Source organism: Psittacula echo (assembly GCF_963264785.1).
Source record: "Psittacula echo genome assembly, chromosome: Z".
NCBI lineage: Eukaryota > Metazoa > Chordata > Aves > Psittaciformes > Psittacidae > Psittacula > Psittacula echo.
Window position 1 is genome coordinate 30,367,643 of NC_137742.1, and position 18,944 is coordinate 30,386,586.

Here is an 18,944-nt window from a genome sequence, read left to right on the forward strand (position 1 = left end):
CCAGTTCCCGTTTCTGTTCCCCTCCGCGTGCTCCCCAGCTAGCTGGGCCAGCGGGCCTGCCGCCATTTTCCCGAGCGCAATTTGCTCCGTTCCTAGCACAGATAAAATCCTGGAGACCACTGAGTGAAGCTGTTACTGGAAACGATGCAGGTGTGATTTAGCCGCGTGAAACGTCTGCCAAGCGTTTTTCTCATATTCGGGTGTTCACTAAAGCTGTTTCTTCCTAACGGAAAGGGGAGCCGTATACATAAATGTAATTATTACTCTTGTGTGATGACAGTGACGGTGACAGGAAATTCGAGCATGGTCAATACTTCTCTTAAGACTAGCCGTCATGTATTACAGTAAGAATGTGATGTGGATAGAAGTTGCATGGTGGAATAAAGCTTTTTATTAAGTGAGCTGGTGGCAGTACTGTTCTTTTGTCTCTTGGGTAGCACTTGGCAGTGACTTGGAAAATGGAATAGACATGGGCAGGATTATGGTTTTTAGGTTTCCCACTCCTTGAAATGTCCCCATCATGGCTGACAAAACTGTGAAAATTTAGTGGTTTAAAGGGAGGCAGGGGAAGAGAGTGTATTTTGAAGGTCGCCATAAGAAGCATAATAATACAAGGTTGCATGTTCCCACAGCTCAGATGTTCTGCTTCAGTGTTTGGAACAAGCGCGGTAGATGTTTGTGATAAGTCTGGTCTCTACACTGATTATATTTTCCATTTTTTTGGTGGTTGCTTTTCAAGAATTAAGACCACAATCAATTAAATCAATTTTAATCAATTAAACTAAGATTTAATTAATTAAACTAAGAACTTCTATTATATACTTTTGTGATTGTTTTAAGCTTTGCAGATTGCATTGACAATACACTAACTGCGAGAACAAGCATAAAAATAATATGTAAAGCCAGATAAAAATCAATCATTAAGTGCTCACAGGGTACAGCTGTTACCCAATAGACATCCCTATGGGGGAAGAACACAGGTTCAGCCCATCAACCAATCTCATCAGTTATGATGGAGTCTTCCCTCATTTCTCCCCACCCTGTATTCTACATGTTTATATGATTTAATTCAAATTAGCAACTCCCTGTAACCCTCCCAACTTTTACTGACAGGTCATCTAGTTTACATGAGGATCACATAACTAAACACCTAAATACACAGGAGTCTTGTGACCTGTAGGTGTGATTTTTAGTATTAAAATGAGATTATAACGACAAAAGTTCACCAAAAGGGCAATTAATCATGGTTTTCTCATGAGAAACATCCTTTGACGATTGTTTAGGTTTTGTCAGGTTTTAGCAAACTTCAGGAGTAGTCTTTCTGGTTAGAGGTTCATTGATCTTATTTTTCTCAGTCGTATTTTTTTCAACTCTTTTTTTTTAGGTTCTGTTTTTCCACATACTGTCTACAAGGCCAAAGCCTATTGTGCATTTTGAGTCTATGGGATACAAGACAGTATGTCATTTTTGACAGGATTAATACAGCCTCTTCAATTATAAATGAGGAAATTATGTAATTCATAATGTCGTCAAATCTGTTCAAGAGTCTTACACTGTAAAAATACACTATCACTCTTTGCTCAGCATCCGCACAGTTCTCCTTTAGTTCCCCTACATTCTCTAGCACTCGTTAATGTTGTCTATAAAAAACCAAAACAAACCACCAGCATTTGTTTCAATAAAGTGTTTTCATTGACATGTTGTTTCAAAAATACTTCACAAATACATTCTCATGTTTATATCCAGAAAGTCCTATATGGTGAAAACAGTACACTGTAGTCCTTAAAACTAGACTCCTGTGCACTTCAAAATCACCAAGACTTCAAAGCAGGACAAAAGAACATGTTAAGCAATAAGGAAATTGAGACAGTCACAGAACCTTACTTCAAACAGCAAATGTTAGAGTACCCAATGTAAACCTTCAGTTTTAGCATGCAATCTGGCATCAAGTGAAGTCCAGATGCAAAGAGAATACAAATACCAGTAATGGATCATTCAAATCACTTCAAAGTAGCAATCACTTTGAAAAATTCTTTGTTCTTGTTAGTGAGTAGGGAATCGATCTTTTCTATACATGTTGAAGGTGCAGTTATAAGATACATACACCTTTTGCTCTGTAATTAAATAAAGATAGCAAACCTGACCCTGCTGTCTGCTGCTTTTGTTTTAATTCTCCTTTATTTACTCTTTTCCTTAAAAAAACCCTGAAGTTGCCACATGAAATGTGCAATGTAAGGTTTTTCCCTATTTTCCCTAAAAAAGTCTTTGTTATACAGACGCATTTTAGTCTGTATAGAAGAGGTTTGAGACTGAAATGTGAGATCCAGACAGACGTGTAGGTCAGCAGGAGACATTACAAATCTGTAAGCTGAATTCAGATTCAAACCATACACTCCTTTCATAATTGCTGCAGAAAATCTGCCAAACTCTAGAAAACCATGAACTACAGATGCCTGGTGTTTAGATTTGGATATTCCTGGATTTGTTTCCTTCTTCCATATAAGCATAAAACCATCAACAGACTACATAGGATACATACCCAACTGTCAGACATGGCATCAGAAATATTACATTGATTGTGCCGGTTAGAATGATAATTTCTGTTATAATTCTGAGGCAGCAACCCACATTAAATACAATTTTTTAAATATATATTTATATTGTGTAACAAACCAGTATTTTATTGTGCAAACTACATTTTTATACTAGAAGTCTCTCACCTGCTGTATTAAATACTACTGGAAATGACAAGGCAACAATTTTCTGGCACTAACTTCAGTGGCTTCATGGCCTCAGCCATAAAGTTCATGTTACTTTTACAAGTTTCACAGTTTTAGGGACTACTTTCCGTAATCTCATAAACTACATTTAAATAGCTGCAAATGGCTGTTGGCTTGGAGAAATACCTCTGAAACTACAGGTGTTTCTTAATTACTCCCAGGAGGTGTCCTTTGCTGGTCTTTTTACCTAATGTGGCATGTAAGTTTCTGGGAGAAGGGTCAGTTTTCCTGAGGCTTTTAATTCAAACAAGGCTTCCAGCAGTGTGTGGAAGGCTGAAGGCTGGTTGTATCTTGCTAGAGGTATTACTGTGGGTATGTTTTTGGTAGTAAAATGATGTATAAATTTCTGATTCAACTCCAGCTCATTAATTCAACCTAAGGCATATACTTGAATGATAGAAACATATTCTATAAAAGTCACTATGTGCTTTTTATGGATAACATTGTCTGGAGGAAGATCACATTAAAATCTACTGTTACTCTATAGTCTTCATCATTTGTTAGGTACACAAGCCAAAACTGCATTTTCCTATAACTTCTCACAGAGCTACAGAAAAAGTGAAAGTCACACATACCCTATCATACAGTTCTATATCTCACTATGCTAGGAGTAATTCACAAATGTGTCCTGTTACATTTCTATAGGCATAGAGAAATTTCAGAACAGTTACAAAGCATATGTAAGATGACTTTAGGCTCATGTCTCTAAATGAACCAAATTAATGAGTCCATTGAGAGGAAACTGAAGTATTTAGCAGACTGCCCTGGTGAGCTAGAGGATTACACCAAACATTGAAATCTGGACTTAAGTGCTGAGTATTTAAAGCATGGGCACTACATACTGCTCAAAGATCTTTTGATGTGTTACATATACGAACACGAGGTAGGCTTTGTTCAGTAACTAAGAATACTATTTAAAAAAAAATAGGCAGAACAAACAGCAGTGAACCACTGTGAGCTTACTGTAAAACAGAAATATAAGCAAACACAGAGATACAGTTCTTGTTCTATACCAAATGAACTTTCTGAAATAAAATTGAGTCTGCTGCAATTAATCTCTACATGTGAACACAGGCTAAATTACAATTGAAAAAAAAAAAAAAAACAAGGATGAAACCACATATCCCCTTCTCATGTGACTCACATACACAGTTACATATGGGTACAGCTACAAATTGGTTTTACAGAAGTACCAGTAGGCCTCCTAAGACCTGAACTGATTTTGGCCTCATTGGTTAATCAGCTTGGTGAGAATCTCACTTCTGTTTTCAAATGCCATCTCGTATATATATGAGATATATATATATATATATATATTCATTCTAGGCAAACCTAAAAATAGATGAAAGAATAAAACAGTTAATATATGCAGTTCTTTGATAGCTTACAGCACTAGCTGAACTAAGCAGGCTTAATAGATTCTAATATAGCTTTTGTTTTGCTCTGGAGAAAAACTATTGACAGCTTTTGATATTTAATAAAGACTTTAATGAAATTGAAAGTGTTATAAATAGAACACTCAGCCAATGTATGTTAGATAAGTCTCATTGGAATAAAGCTAAGAAATCAGTGCTTTGTTCTGTTACTGGACTTATTAAATGCAGTGTGATTTCAAATTTAAATTCTAATTCTTTTCGTCTAGATTTGCAGCTGTGCAAACAAGTGTAATACGTTATCAAATCCACTATAGTTTATTTTACAAATGGAGATAGATACTTTCTTTTGCTCTTATGTATAGTGGCTCTGGCCATTGCTTTTACAGAAATTAAAGGCTCCCTAGTTCAGTCTTTTATTTTTGCCTTATGCTATAGAATAAGTATGGAGTTGTTTAAAATGAGCAAAAAAATGTCTAGAATTGCCTCTTCTCTACTATCTATCCCTGTGGTACAGAGATAAACATTTGTATCAGGGACACTATAGAGCAGTGATGCAGAAGAGAGCTAGGCTGTATGTGTTGGCATAATGTCCCACCATGCACAGTAATTCGTATGTCCTGGTTTAAAACCTGGATTATATTTTAATTTTTTAAAAACCTTACAAATGCTTTTAAATGTTTTTAAATGCTTTTAAAGTTATTTCATGTTTATAAATAAGCATTTTTCTTTTGGGAAGTCCTCTTTGCCCATTTTTTTTTTTTTTTTAACTCTTTCAGAGTTTTGGTAATTGCTATGGGAGGACAGGGTGGAATGGAGAAGGATCAACAAGCAGAAAAACACAAAAACAAAGAAAAACCCACAAAACCAAGCAACCAAACAAAAAAGCCCCAACCAAACTAACAGACAAACAAAAATGAAGGAAAAAAAACTCAAACCCCCAACAAACTCTAATGAAGCCTCATAGGAGAAACCTATTAAATAAGGTCAGAGTGTTATAGGAGGATTTCACAACCAAGCACTCTTAAGAATTAATGCTTAAAAGAACAGCAGTCTATATTATTGAACTCAATATGGTTAATAGGCTAGCAACCATGAAGTCACACAGTGACATTTTTACATTCAATTTTCAAAATGCAATAATCCTTCATATAACTTAAAGTACTTTTTTATGTAATACACAATTTTGACCATTTCCCCCCCTGCTTTCTTACAAATGAGTAATAGGATTCTGAAGGTGATTTCTACATTTATGTAAGTTAAAAACACTTAACAAAAGCTTCTTTTGCTTATAAATGAGTAGACTCGTATCATCTTTGAAAAATCGCACTCATGCAATGGGTGTTGAGAATAAGTATGGAGATTTTAGAAGACAAGTAAACTGTTAAGCATCCTCACAAGAAGCATTTATATTTGAAACAAGTATTAGCCAGACCATGAACATAAGCAAGCTAGACTCTGTCCATGTCACAGGTCAAATCTGAAGAAATTAATCTTTCCAGTGCATGATTTTATTTATAGTTATTGCAAATCTTCCATAAGCAATCTCTATTAAAAGGCATTTTTGCGAATTTAATCAAAAGGGCCCCACTGTAAAGCCAAAATGACTGATGTGCTGCAGATTTGATGTACAGATGAAAATTAATTAACTTTCATCAGAAACAATGGATTTTTTTTAATAGGATTACTGTGAAATTTTCATATAGGTCTGAGTCAAAAAAATAGGAAATGGGAAACACCTAATGAATGAGGGAAGCATTTTCCATGGGTGCCCTCTGGAAAAATCAGTTCCACCAGCTGAATTTACCTATTTTTAGGACCAAATTCAGCATAAGAATAAGAAAAAAACACAGCCTATTTTTCTCAAAAGTGTTTTTGGTTTGTGGGGGGGGGTTTTGTTTCGGTTTTTTTTTTTTTTTTTTTCTTTTGGAAGAATTGATGGCTCCTTCCTCCTGCTTGTTTTCATCTGTAATTGACTGCTTTTCTCCAAAATAAAGTGCTGTAGCAATGCCTAATGGAGGCATCCTGTTAGAAAGGATTGCAGCATGTAGGGTTTTTTTACCTCCTCTCATGTTTAATACAGAAAGGACAGGTTCTTCATATGAAATAGTAATGCCAATATTTATGTACTTAGCAGAATGCATCTTGGCATATTACTGATTCCTCGAATTATAATGATGTACATCACACAACAGGAAACAGCAAAATATTTTAAGTATACATTCATTCACGTAAGTATATGTCTACTATTTTGGCAAAGCACTGAATCATTACAGTTCTTAAATAAAGCTTTTTTATTTTGCTATTTTGCACACACCCTAAATAGAATTTTGGATTACATAAGTAACTACTGCTAACACACAGCAAGGATGCCCTCATACCTGTAGAAATAACATAAACTGTAAGAGGTCAGAAACTTGTTCTTCCCCAGTAAGTGTGTTTTGCTTCATGTCATACAAGATGTTACTGCTCTACAAGGGCATACTTTAGTCAAAATCATTTCTTACCTAAAAACTGGATTTTTTAAATCAAGAATGTTAGAAGACTTAATTCCTGTCTCGTCCACCATAGCCACAATGTGAATATCATAACTTTGTCTGCATAGAAAGAGAAGTATAAAAAAGAGGTAATGGAATTAAAACAACCGTAACATCTTGTGTGAAAAATACTAGTGTACTTACTGTCTGAATGATAATCACCTAGTATAAGAAGCAAAGAAAAATTATTTACAGTGGAATGAGTGCAATTGTATGATTATTTAATCATCTCAAAAGAAGTAAAATTTGCAAGATGCTTAAGTGATTTTAAAAATATGCATCTGGACAACATAATTTTACACTGAGAGTATTCAATTTTCTCCTTTTCTGACAGAAACACTATAAATTTCAACATCAGCCAGTACAAACAGAGTATTATTTAATGATAAAAAAATATCTAACTGGCCAAATGCCATGAGGTTCACTATGGTCGTAATCCTGGATTTCACCAGGAAGGATATTTTTCACCCAACTTTTTGCAAGAAACTGAGTTTACACAGAAAAGTAAAGAGGACCAACTAAGCGCCTGAGAGCATACTGATACACTGAAGGTGACCAAAGCTGGTCCTCCAGCATCGAACAACAACTGTGGAGTTACACAGAGGTGTTATGTAGATCCTAAAAGCAGATTAGTTTTGTGGCAAGACCTGTTAGCTCAATGCTAACACATGGTTAAAGTACTTCTCATTCTCAGTCTAGGAAGGTCACTAGGTTGGTTGGTCTGAGCCATTCTGTACTTACGTATTATGTATTACGTATTATGTATTATGTATTGACATACGTATATCATAATGTGCATTATGTATTGACATACCTTAAGCAGTAGCTATACGATCACTTAGTGGCATAGAGTGGTTTTTTTGTATATTAAAATATGAATACATTTTATGTTTGAAAGAGATGTATCAAGATCTGTATTATTTAGAGGAGTTTCTAAGGAGAAGATCTGGAAGTTTGACAAGTCCAAAAGCATCCTTTGCTGATGTGATAAAGAGCCCTGGAAGTATTACTGACAGCTTTGATGTCACTGGAATCATCTGACTGGTGAGCATGTTTCCCAACCCCCAAAAAAATCACCTTCCTACACAGAGGAGGCTTTGTTTTCTGTTATAACTACACATACTCATAAGAAAACCAGGCTGCAACTTGTGTGACCCAATCATTTAAGAATTATTTTCAAAACAAAGATCAGGGATGGAGTTACCAAACATTTGACTAACAGGAGGTTCATCAGAGACGTCTGGGGAGGAAATATGCTCTTCCAAAAGCAGCCATCTTCATTAGCCTCAGTGAAAGGACACCACCACATGGAAAGCACTATTCTTAAACAGGACAGCGCATCCATAAGGGTAAAAATGTATATATATTTTTTTTTCAGAAAGCCCCACTTCTCCCTGTCTCCTTGTCTTGCTGAAAAGCAAGGAACCCTGGGGCTTCAGGCAAACCATCAGGCTAGTTAGCAAGACATGGGCAGACCAAGGCCATGGTAAATGTCTGGCCACTACCAGGTCAAGGTATGGAAAATGTCTGGACATGACCTAAGAAAACTTCCGTGTGTGAAAGATAGCAGAGTAGAAAGCTGACCAAATCTGCAAGTGGCATTGTGAGGGAAGGCAGGACGTGACACATGGTTAAGGAGAAGTTATGTGAGAAAGTACCTCACAGGTAACTGTCGTGGAAAATTGAGACCTTTTGAGGACCAGAGTCTCACAAGGTAAAAAGTGCCAAGGTTAACAGTATCAGTGATACCATATAAATTGGTTATGGTACCAGAAATAGCAAATGTGGGTACAAGCACACACAAAATCAACTAGTATCTTGGTACCTGTAACAAGAACAGCCACACTACAAAATCTGCTTGTGAAGCTTTTACACTTACCGCTTATTGGCAACAAGTAAGACTTTCCCTGAGAGAGATTCCCCCTCTTTAACAAAGAGGGGTGTCTGAAGAAGGCAGCGTACTTGATACCAATGAGTGAGAGGTTCTGTTGGTGCAGTGGACAACCAAACAGTTACCCTGAAACAAACAAGAAAAACTGTCTAGACTTTCTCTCCTGTCTTCTCCTTTTGGAAACAACTTTGTGTTGTAAGACCTTTGTATATGTGAGGCCTCAACTGCTTATAATAAACTTTAAACTGCCTTCAAGTAATGTGGCAAAGTGACCCTACCCTCTGTTGGGAAATCAATACGTTATGCCTCATTTTCTTCCTTTATCTATACTGTGCCTGTCACCACCAGATTTGCATGCCTAAACCAGTTATGGAGATTCAAAAAAGAGGTACTTCCTCCTCCTGTTTTCTTTTCTTTCCACACTACCACTGTAGAGAATATTAATTTCCTTCTCCTCTTACTACAACAGACAATTTCAACAAGTTACAGGAAATTAAGATTTGTCCCGAATGTAGCAATGTGATTCTTCACAGTGGAAGTTTCATCCTTAAACAACACTCTCCAAGAAGGTCCTATACCTAGTTTTCACTTGCAAAATATATTTCAATAATATATTGAATGAGAGCATAGGTGCAGAGAAAGGGATAACACGGGTAATACCGTGAGACCAATCCACTGATATTTCAAGAGCTGAGACAAAGAACTTCCAGAGTTCTAGGAACATTAAAGAGCTGCTGATTAAGCAGTTGCCTATTCCAAAATGGAAGCCTTCTCCATGGAGGATTTCAGTCAGTTCCTACAAGTCTGCAATTTTGTCTGCTGTTATAACTGATGTGCAGCTTTTGGTTCCTTTTTTAAGATTAAAAATTTTACTAACAGCTGTTAAAGTAAATAGAAATGCAGATATATCCATTTTCTTCTAATGGATATATGATTCTGAATTCTTGCCAATCCTCATTTCAAAGATTAATAAAAGGCATTTATCAACACAAATAAATAGAAGTGCATTTTACAATATATTGAAAAAAATCACCTCATCTAAAACTAGATCAATTTAACTGGAAAATTAAAACTGGGAAATCAATAAATCTTATCTAAGAGCTAAATACAGATAGCTGAGATCTATGTATTTAACACCTGAAGAAGTTTACCTAATTTTCACCCATTCACTACACCAGGTGAATGTCCCCATTTTGAAATAAATGCCTGGTGCTGCAGTGAAAAAATCACCCATCCAAGCCTGGTAAATTTTTCTCTGTTTCCATTTTGTTGGCTGGAACATACAGCCTGCTCTCCTTTTTGCCCACAAACAAGACCAGCCCAATTGAGAAAATCCAGCTTATGTTCAAATGCTGCTGCTTTACTTGCAATGTAAACCAGAAAGGTATATAATATTGAAAGAATCAGTACTGTGTAGAATAGTATATTTAACCCTCAACAATTCCTGGATGTGGTCTACCACAGATTATGTGCACCCTAATCAACATGGGAAGCAAGATCACCATCATCTCGTCATACTGTTAGCACTAGGTTATTACATTTCTTATTACCTCTACAAGGCATCATTTCTTTAATATGAAGGAATTACAAACAAGGTTAGCACCAGATGAAGGTCTAATTCTGGAACACTTTGTATGAAAGACACAATATCCCCCCTGTAGTAGTATTTCATAGGAAGAAGGAAAAAGTACTTACAATGATCCTACAAATGCCACATCAAACCAGAATGCCAGGCCGTGGATTAATCCAGAGTGCATCATTTGGAAAACAAAAGGGATTTCCACTCTGCAGGAGAAAAACCAATATGCTGCCAAAGTAATTTCCAAAAAGTACTTGAAATCCCGCCAGAAACTTACCTTGTACTAATTTACGTATTTCTATTCTCATTCATCAGTTTATGTCTCAATTTTCTGTAAATTTAAAAGGATGTGTTCTTTTTCTCTGTATCAATAGAATTAACCAATAGCACTGACTCAAGTGTTAATTTTTTGTGTGCCTTATTCAATAGTAGAATCAAATATGCTACTGCACAAGTGTTAATGCATCATTTATGGCAACACTGCAGTCTGCTACAAATATAGGGGTTCAGTCCTTCCAGTGGAAAATTTCCCATTCCCAGTGAAGGACTTAGATTTAAATACTATTTTGAAAGGAAAAATGTTCTATTAGAAATTTTATAGACATGATTACTACCGGATCAAAAAGGAAAAATTAAGCTGCTTGAGCAAGAGCTGGAATATTTTCCCTTCCAAAAGAACTATTACTGGCTATGTAGTTGAACCCAACCCTCATCCAATCTTCTTGAAATATATAATAAAATTAACATTCAGATAACAACATGTTAGTTCTGAGACCCGCTGAAGGAAGTCAGCACTAGGCAGATGAAACTGGAAAGCAATACTTCAGTTGTTTCCACCACATTAGAGCAATTCTTCTCTCACTAGACCATGTTGTTTATACAATTAATTCTGAGTCATGTTGGAAACGAGGGTTCAGAATTTCAAAGATGGCCTGTGATATTTCCCCCTTATGAGAGTGTCTTGCAAGGACTTGACGTACTCCCTCAAGTTCTCCCATATGATAGATTTTATTTCACAGGTGTACTGAGAGGGAGACTTCTTTGCTGTCATTCTGGGACACAAGGAGTGCAGGCTTCTTTACAGATAAGATTTGCCCACTAAGGATTTGAAGGAGCTCTGGAGGGAAGTGAAGAGGTACACCTGATTCCTGTTAGACTGGAAAATGTTGGCGCTTTTTTTTTTTTTTTTTTTTTTTTTTTTAAAAAAAAAAAAAAAAAAAGAGAGATACACAAGAGTTCAGCAAGGCAGCTTACAATGACACCATTTGACAAGCTCTTTTAGGATGCCTACACAGAAAGACAAAAATCGCCTTGTAACTATGTTTAAATGTGCCCCAACATAAAATGCTAAGAAATAAACGCTGTCTTCCAGAGCCCATTTTACCCCTTTCAGAAGGAAAATTTTGTGAACCAGGTTCTGGTGTTTTACAGGCTCACCAACAGGCTTCTCTGCTAATCCTAGACAAAATCATGCAAATGAATGAGCTGATCCATTACAAGCAGTGTACTTATCATTCTGGCATGCCACCTTCCCTCCACCATGTCCACCATCAGAGCCTCCTCTGTTTCTGAGTACCAATGACTAGCAGCCAATTACAAAAACGAAAGATTAAGAGTGAACTTTTGGCATCTGCTGACCTGTGCAAATCTTCCTCAGCAGCTTCCAGGAAGTTAACAGTGTACTTCACTGTCTGGGCCATCAGAATTCTGGTGTCAAAAGTATCCTATGTGGATTAAAAAAACCCAACAATGTTGCAAATGTTACCATTCTGTCTTGTCAACATATAAACTTGCTTTCTGTTAGAAAAAAGGGGAGTGGGGGGAGGTAGGGAAGAAGATAAAAATCAACCTTCACCACAATGAACTTATTTTAAATGTTTCCATTTTTTAGCATCCCTTAGAACACTGTTAGATTTTGCAACATTGTCAGGAGTTAATGTATCTGATAGCTCTCATACCTATCAAAGACTGTTTTATTCAATCTAGAAACAATAAAATTCTTTCAGAAATTGATCACTTGCTTAAAAATAGGTGGGTTTATTATACTATTTTTTTAAGTTACACACATTTTAATATGCTTTCTGCACTGCACAGTTGAGTAAACTGAACTAAGAACTTAGCTGAACTAAGTATGGAAATACTTGAAAATTAAATTATTAAGATTAGGAAGCAAATTTACTTAATACAGATTGTCCTCTAGAAAAAAGTTAGGAGTCACTCAGCAAATGAAAACTTTTCCCTAGATTTTTCTTTCTTTGATCACATGTACTAATGCTAATCTATCACTGTTCACAAGGTCTTTCTTAAGTAAAGCATACTTAACGTAAAGGCTTCTACCACATCTCCCCCAGTGAACCCATCTAAGAACTAAAACCTACCTACAGAGTAAGCCAAGAGATATGTGATTTTTTTTAAAGAAATAACAACTTAATGTGGCTTTTACTGGTCACTGCATTTCTGGTATTCAGGGTAGGAAGAATCTCAGCTGAGAAATAAAAGCCAAATACGTACTTCATACAGGGTGCAATTATGTGCCACAGGCCTACATATTACTCCATTCTTGTCTTAGTTTGACTGACAGTCAGAGAGCCAGCACTGAGAATGACCATGCTATAGTCAAAGATACAGCTTAAATCTGTGAAGACAAGTCAGTTTTCTCTTATCTACTTTGAGTAGCAGAAGCAGTCAAATGCAAAAGGTCGCATCAGTAGTCTAACGGTCTTAAAGGATTTCTGGACAGGTTTTAGGGTATCCATGTGGATAACTACTATCCACATAACTACTGTCCACATAACTACTATCCCTTAGGCTAACTACTTAAATCAGTTAGCCTAATGCTAGCCTAGATATGCTAGCTAGATATGTTGTAGTTAAATTTCTGAGAATGAATATATTCATTGCACCTACACTGAAGCATTATACTGGGGCAGGGGTGGGTTTTAAAGGTTTTTCCCCAGAGAGGTGAGAAGGGCTTGTCCCTCATTCTTTCTACCTAGCTACCACCTAGACTTTTGCTAAAAAGGAGAAGGGCAGGTGCTAGATCCATAGATATTTAATCTAGCACCACTAAATGTGTAGAGATTTGCATATTTAATATGTAATTTTAAAGCATTTAATACTCACATATTTAATTCAATATTTAATATTAAACATAAAATATTTGCATATTAAGTATGTAAATATCCAATCAAGTATGGATATTTGCATACTTTAAAAAGGGTTGTTTCATAATACCGAAACCTGTTTGCTTGGCTGCATTCTCTTTTCCTTTAATTTGTGGATCAGAGATGGGAAGGGAAAAATCAAGGTCAAGTCACTTGTGTAAGAGACTGGAAACACTGAGGGAAGCTAGTTGCATGTTAGGAAGAGACTTGTTCACATGCTGTAGGTTCTCAATATGTGCAAATCTCTAGATATTTGTTACTACAGCAAAACCAGGAATATTGCATACAGTATTTAACCTTTCACAGTACCTCTGTTCACACTTGCATGCTCCTGGCTCTCGACTCAACTCAGAGCTACAGAGCTCTGTCAAACAAGAAGGCTATTGTATCTGTAGCATTTAGTGGAGGGGACAAGATAGGGAGAAGCCAAACGACAAAAAAAATAACCCCCAGACATACAAACCTACCACAATAGGTTGTCGGAAATATTCATCCACAGCTGCAGTGCGCAGACTAGAGAGATTGACCCCATAAAAGCATTCTTGGTACCTAGAAACAGTAACATATGCAATGTTTAGGGAAAAATGTTTTTTCTGGGTTCCAACCAAAGCCAGCAGAGTAACTGCAAATGGCAGGTGAAGTCTGGTGAAGCCTCTTTTCCTTTCTCCTGTCTGCCAAGAGGCCAAATTGCAGCCCTCCTTAGCTTACTTTCTGTACAGACATCCTATACAGCACTGAGGTGACATGATCCCATCAAATGGATATACGGAGACATTTCACAATATGCTTCTGAAAGAATCCACACAGCAAGCAGAGAATGGGGATCAGGGCTAAGGCATTTTAAGCTACGTCTGTAATCTTGAGCTATTGCAGAATCAGGAGTGGACCTTGTATAAATCAAAATAATAAGGACACCCACATTACAGGTCTGTTCCTTTTTGTTAAGGAAAATAAATCCTATACTAACAGAACGGGGAAAAAATAGGTTTTTTATTTTATTAATTTATGAAAATGTGCATTTAATGTATATTCAGACTATTTCCAGTATGAAATTTGAAATTAAAATATACATGCTTTCAGTAATCTTCCTCCTGTGTACAGCCCTCTTATCAACTAATTGAAAAGCCTAACAGGTATCTTTATTTCCAGACAACATAAACAAAAGGAGATGGAAAGGGGAAACATAAGGAAACTCAACTCCTTGTGATGGAAGTGTCATTTAGATACAAAATCACAGTCAAGAATTCTAAGTCTTCAGAAACATTTAAAAATGAAAACTTTAAACACTTGTCCTCATTGTTACAGTATCGTACAACTCCTAAACTATCATAACTTTTTCTAAAGTGGATGAGTTAGTCTAAACCAATCTGGCAATATCTCTTTAATGCTGGTAAATTCTGCATTACTACTTCTGTGCTAATTGCATAAAGGGAAGATGCCTAAATGACTGTATGCCTTAAAGATATCTTTAAGGAAAGGACTCAGATAAGCACAACAGAGGAGATCAGCTCACACCAATATTTGCAAGTGATCTTTTACCCTTTTCCCTATGTTTGCTGTACTGTATAATTGAGTTGCTTATTTATCACTGAAGAGAAACGCGTGCAAAATGCACACTATTTTTAACAACTTGCTACATATATTTATGCTTTGTATCTTTCTATCTTTGAAGAATTCCACCAACAAAGAGAGCAGTCTGCTCTTCTATGGTAGACTATACATTATCACACTTCTGGGAATGATAACTGTTACATGCAAATTAATAAGCAGCTCTGAAGCCCAACAGTAAGCCAATCTATAGGCATCAAGAGAAAAAACCCCATACTTACACAGTCTCACAACTACTATTACCGTATAGATACAAGGCAATAATTCTAAGTGTATGGGAAACATGTAGCCATTCCTTTGTATAGTAAACAGGCTACTCTAACTGCTACATCTAATGTTACAACACACAGCATGATTTTTGGATTTTGAAGTTTTTTAAAGCCATGGTGCCTTTACCAGGTAAAAGTTCAAACTGAAAATCTAGTTAGTTCTTTCAGTCCTTTGCTCAAGTACCATCATCCAACCGGATTCAAAACCATATCCAATCTCTAAGACACATAATACGGATTTAGCTATATAGGTGGGGATTTATTACACATAAAACACACCCTCTGTTCCAAGTAACAAAGCTGGATAATGAATAAAAGCTGTTGCTTGAGGCCTGGAATTTGAAGCTGAGGACATCACAGGCTGTTGCCAATTAGTTCCTGACAGTTTACTGCAAACCCCATGAAAGACCTGAGGAAGTGGTTTGTCTGAAATAGGACTTTTATAGCTCTGGATCTATCAGGGTATCCAGACCGTTTAGTATTAAGAATGTAAATGCACTAGAGTGGTGCATATGCAGAACTACTTGCACTCTCGACTCCGAACATTGTGATCCCATGTTTGGTTGAAGACATTAGAAGCACTAATTTGTTGGTCTTTAAAGCACTTACTAGCCTCAAGGATATTTAATCTTCTTGTACTATCAATGACCTGGCCATGCATCCATACAAAGCTATAACTACGTGGACTGATTGGAGGACTGATACTATAGCCCTCTGCTCAGGAGACGTGTCATGTATATAAGCAAAAATAACAGGATCTTGGGGAAGACCAGAATGACAGTTGAGATGCAAAAACTTATCAGAATTTAATTCTACCTTTCTTTTTTCATTTTCTTAACACAGAGAAGTACTGTTGCATTGTTTTGTGATTGTAAACATACAATGCAAACATTTCATAGCTGGCTCAACTACACAATGAGACAACTGACCACAAACTGGCTGTATAAAGTAACATTGCCAGCAAAGGATTCAGCATGTAAATTACTCAAACTTCTCTCACTCCTTTAATCACTACAGAAACAGTAAGATTTTGTCATAGCTCTACTTCAGAGACAGCCAGAAGAAATCTTCTAAGTGTAAGCAGTTATATCATAACCTGGTTCCCCGGACACTTGGGCATGGAAGAAAACTGTCTTTAATCTAAGAAACCAACAAATAGGTTGACGAACACCAGTTAAAGTTCACATGAATTCCACATCACAAGCTGAAAGAACAGTTGAAAGGCTGCAGTTACAATCTTCCAGAAGATTTAAAATAGTTAACCCAGGAGTTCCACAGTACCTTTTATACAAAACCTTTAAATAATGATCTATAAATTAACTGATATGTATCACATGAAGAACTGAAGAAGTTTACAAATAAATGTGCCCTTTGCTGAAATGGAATAATCTCAATTTCTCCTCATTAGAATATCGCTGCAACTGTTTCCTCCTATATATAGCACAGCAACAGCTCAACAGTGGATAGTAGCAGTAGGACACTCCAAGGCAAAAGGAGTACAACTTCTAGTTAAAGCTGCATGAAAAAATTTGGTGGACAGAACATAACTACTAAATTAGAATTTGTTCAGGACTTGGGAATTAATACTTGTTCTCTGGGAGGATTGCCACGGAATTTTTCCTGTGCTTATGCACCTGGAACTTCAGGCAACGATCACCATCTGTAGCATAATACATTTTGGTATAGCAAAGGAAACACTACCATCTGATTCACATTCATCTTTCAAAATAAGACCAAGTCAGCTGTAGCCCTCCTCAGAGATCCTTCAGGCTTGCACAATAAACAGTATGACTTTAGGCCAGAGCAACAGTGAACACAGAAAACATAAAAGCATTCTCTTTCAATGATGACAGTTTATGCTTAATCAAAGAACTAATTTAATTTTTAACCTCTACTGAATCTTTGATACCAATAAAAAACCAAATAGTCATTACCAGAAATTGGCTCTGGAGAAATGTTCCATGTACAGCTGCTCATCAGAAAAAGGAGCCAAATGAATGTCACTGAATGTTGGGAACATCATTCCTAGTACACAGAAGACAATATAAAGTAGTAAGCCAAGCGTTCAAGAAGTGTTTGGACAATGCTTTTAAATAAATGGTTTAATGTTAAGGTTGCTCTGTGTGAAGTAAGGAGTTGGACTTGCTGATCCTTGGGAGCCCCTTCCAAATCAGGATATTCTGTAATTGTGTACTCCCACAGACATCTCTACTGGGATGTCTTCACTAGCAGGAAACCACTAGTTCAGAAGCAGCAATTTTCATACACTTCAGATACCTTAACATTTAGTTTTACTAATATATGGGTTATTGAAATGTGAGTATGCTAAAGCAGTTAGTAAAAAACCTAATGTAGAACAATGTATAGAAGAAACCAGAATACTTCATAAAGTCCTAACAATTTTATGGTCCTGTTTCAGATATTTGAATTATTTAGCTTCCTTCAAAAGTGAAATGCTAGCTATTAAATACCTTCTGAACACTCTCCAGTGGAGTTTTAGCACTTTCTTTGCTTATAACTAACCTAGTAAGTATAACATCTGTGTGAAAGATTTGCATTAAAGGTCAGACTTTAATTAAACTGCAGGGTATGGTTTTGGTCAAATTTGGAAGAACTGCCACTAGTGAATGAAGTAGTTATATGCACTTTACTCTTAAGACTTTTATCTGAGAAACTCATAGCACTTCAGAGTAAACACTGAAAATTTTACAGACACAAAAATGTATATTAAACCTTTTTTTTTTTTTTCTTAAAGATGCTGAAGCTGAGAAACCAAATTTTATTTTCATACAGAGGCAAATTTGTAACAGAGCAGGGAATGAAATCCTGATCTACTATATTCTAATGGGTTGGGAAACCAGAGGAATTGCCTTCCATTGTTTTCTGTAGGCATTGCATATGACTGCCTAGCAACTTAAATGACAGCTTTTGTATTCTATTGTGCATGCGTCAATGGAAGCAGGAAATAAAGCCTGGTCAATTTGAACTACACTTCAGCATACTGCTTCACCCTTTTAAAATCTGTTATAGAATACAATGCATAGGGGAGGATAGGTACAGAAGTGGAAGGAAAAGGAAGCAGTATTCCTTTTGTAAGTATATCATGTAGGAAGAGTCCACAGAAATTTAAATAAAGAACAACACCCACACACAAAATAGACATGTTTTTTTTTTTTACACTGGCTGTGGGGAGAATATTGACAAGTTCACGGAGAATTTAGGACAGAAAGTTGCCAAACCTAACAGGTACTAAATATTAGAAACTGACTCAAAATGTCGTAATTTCAGCTCACTTACTTAGACAATCATAAAGTTTAATAATGACCACGTAAGGTAATTCATCCCCATAAGTGAGCAATCAGAAAGCTAGACACGTATCTTTAAAAACAGTCACACATTTAAAACTAAAAATGAGCTGCTTCCTGATAAGTTTTCAGAAGCCCTCCTCTGAAACTGAGCTCTAAATGGGAGACTTAAGATCAGTGGCTGACTTGAAAAATACAACCCAAATGTGGCTTGTGAGCAAATTCTTTAGCTCCCTGCATTTAGGTACAGATTCAGCCCATGCTTCAAAAATTCCATGCTGCAGTAACTTTGCTTGAGAAAGGTTTCTTAAATAAGTCATTTAAAGAGATACTTCATAGTTCCTTTTTAGCAGTTCATGTAGATTTATCATTCAGCAATTGGATGCTCAGATTTGCCTCTCAAAGAAGATTCACATGAAGCCCTGGAATATACAGATT

The 18,944-nt window shown here is 36.4% G+C and overlaps 1 protein-coding gene across 1 annotated transcript in view; it reads right to left on the bottom strand.

Moving 5' to 3' along the window:
- Positions 1-6,656: 6,656 nt before the first annotated feature.
- The window catches only part of LOC308232215 (histone-arginine methyltransferase CARM1-like), a gene marked incomplete at both ends in the record, with an annotated part of 57,531 nt that continues 45,243 nt past the window's right edge, over positions 6,657-18,944 (bottom strand). Inside the window, 6 exons of the mRNA XM_080638290.1 lie at positions 6,657-6,750; positions 8,570-8,707; positions 10,277-10,366; positions 11,799-11,884; positions 13,792-13,873; positions 17,136-17,226. Of these exons, the coding sequence (XP_080494416.1) occupies positions 6,657-6,750; positions 8,570-8,707; positions 10,277-10,366; positions 11,799-11,884; positions 13,792-13,873; positions 17,136-17,226 (581 nt within the window). The remainder of the gene's footprint in view (positions 6,751-8,569; positions 8,708-10,276; positions 10,367-11,798; positions 11,885-13,791; positions 13,874-17,135; positions 17,227-18,944) is intronic.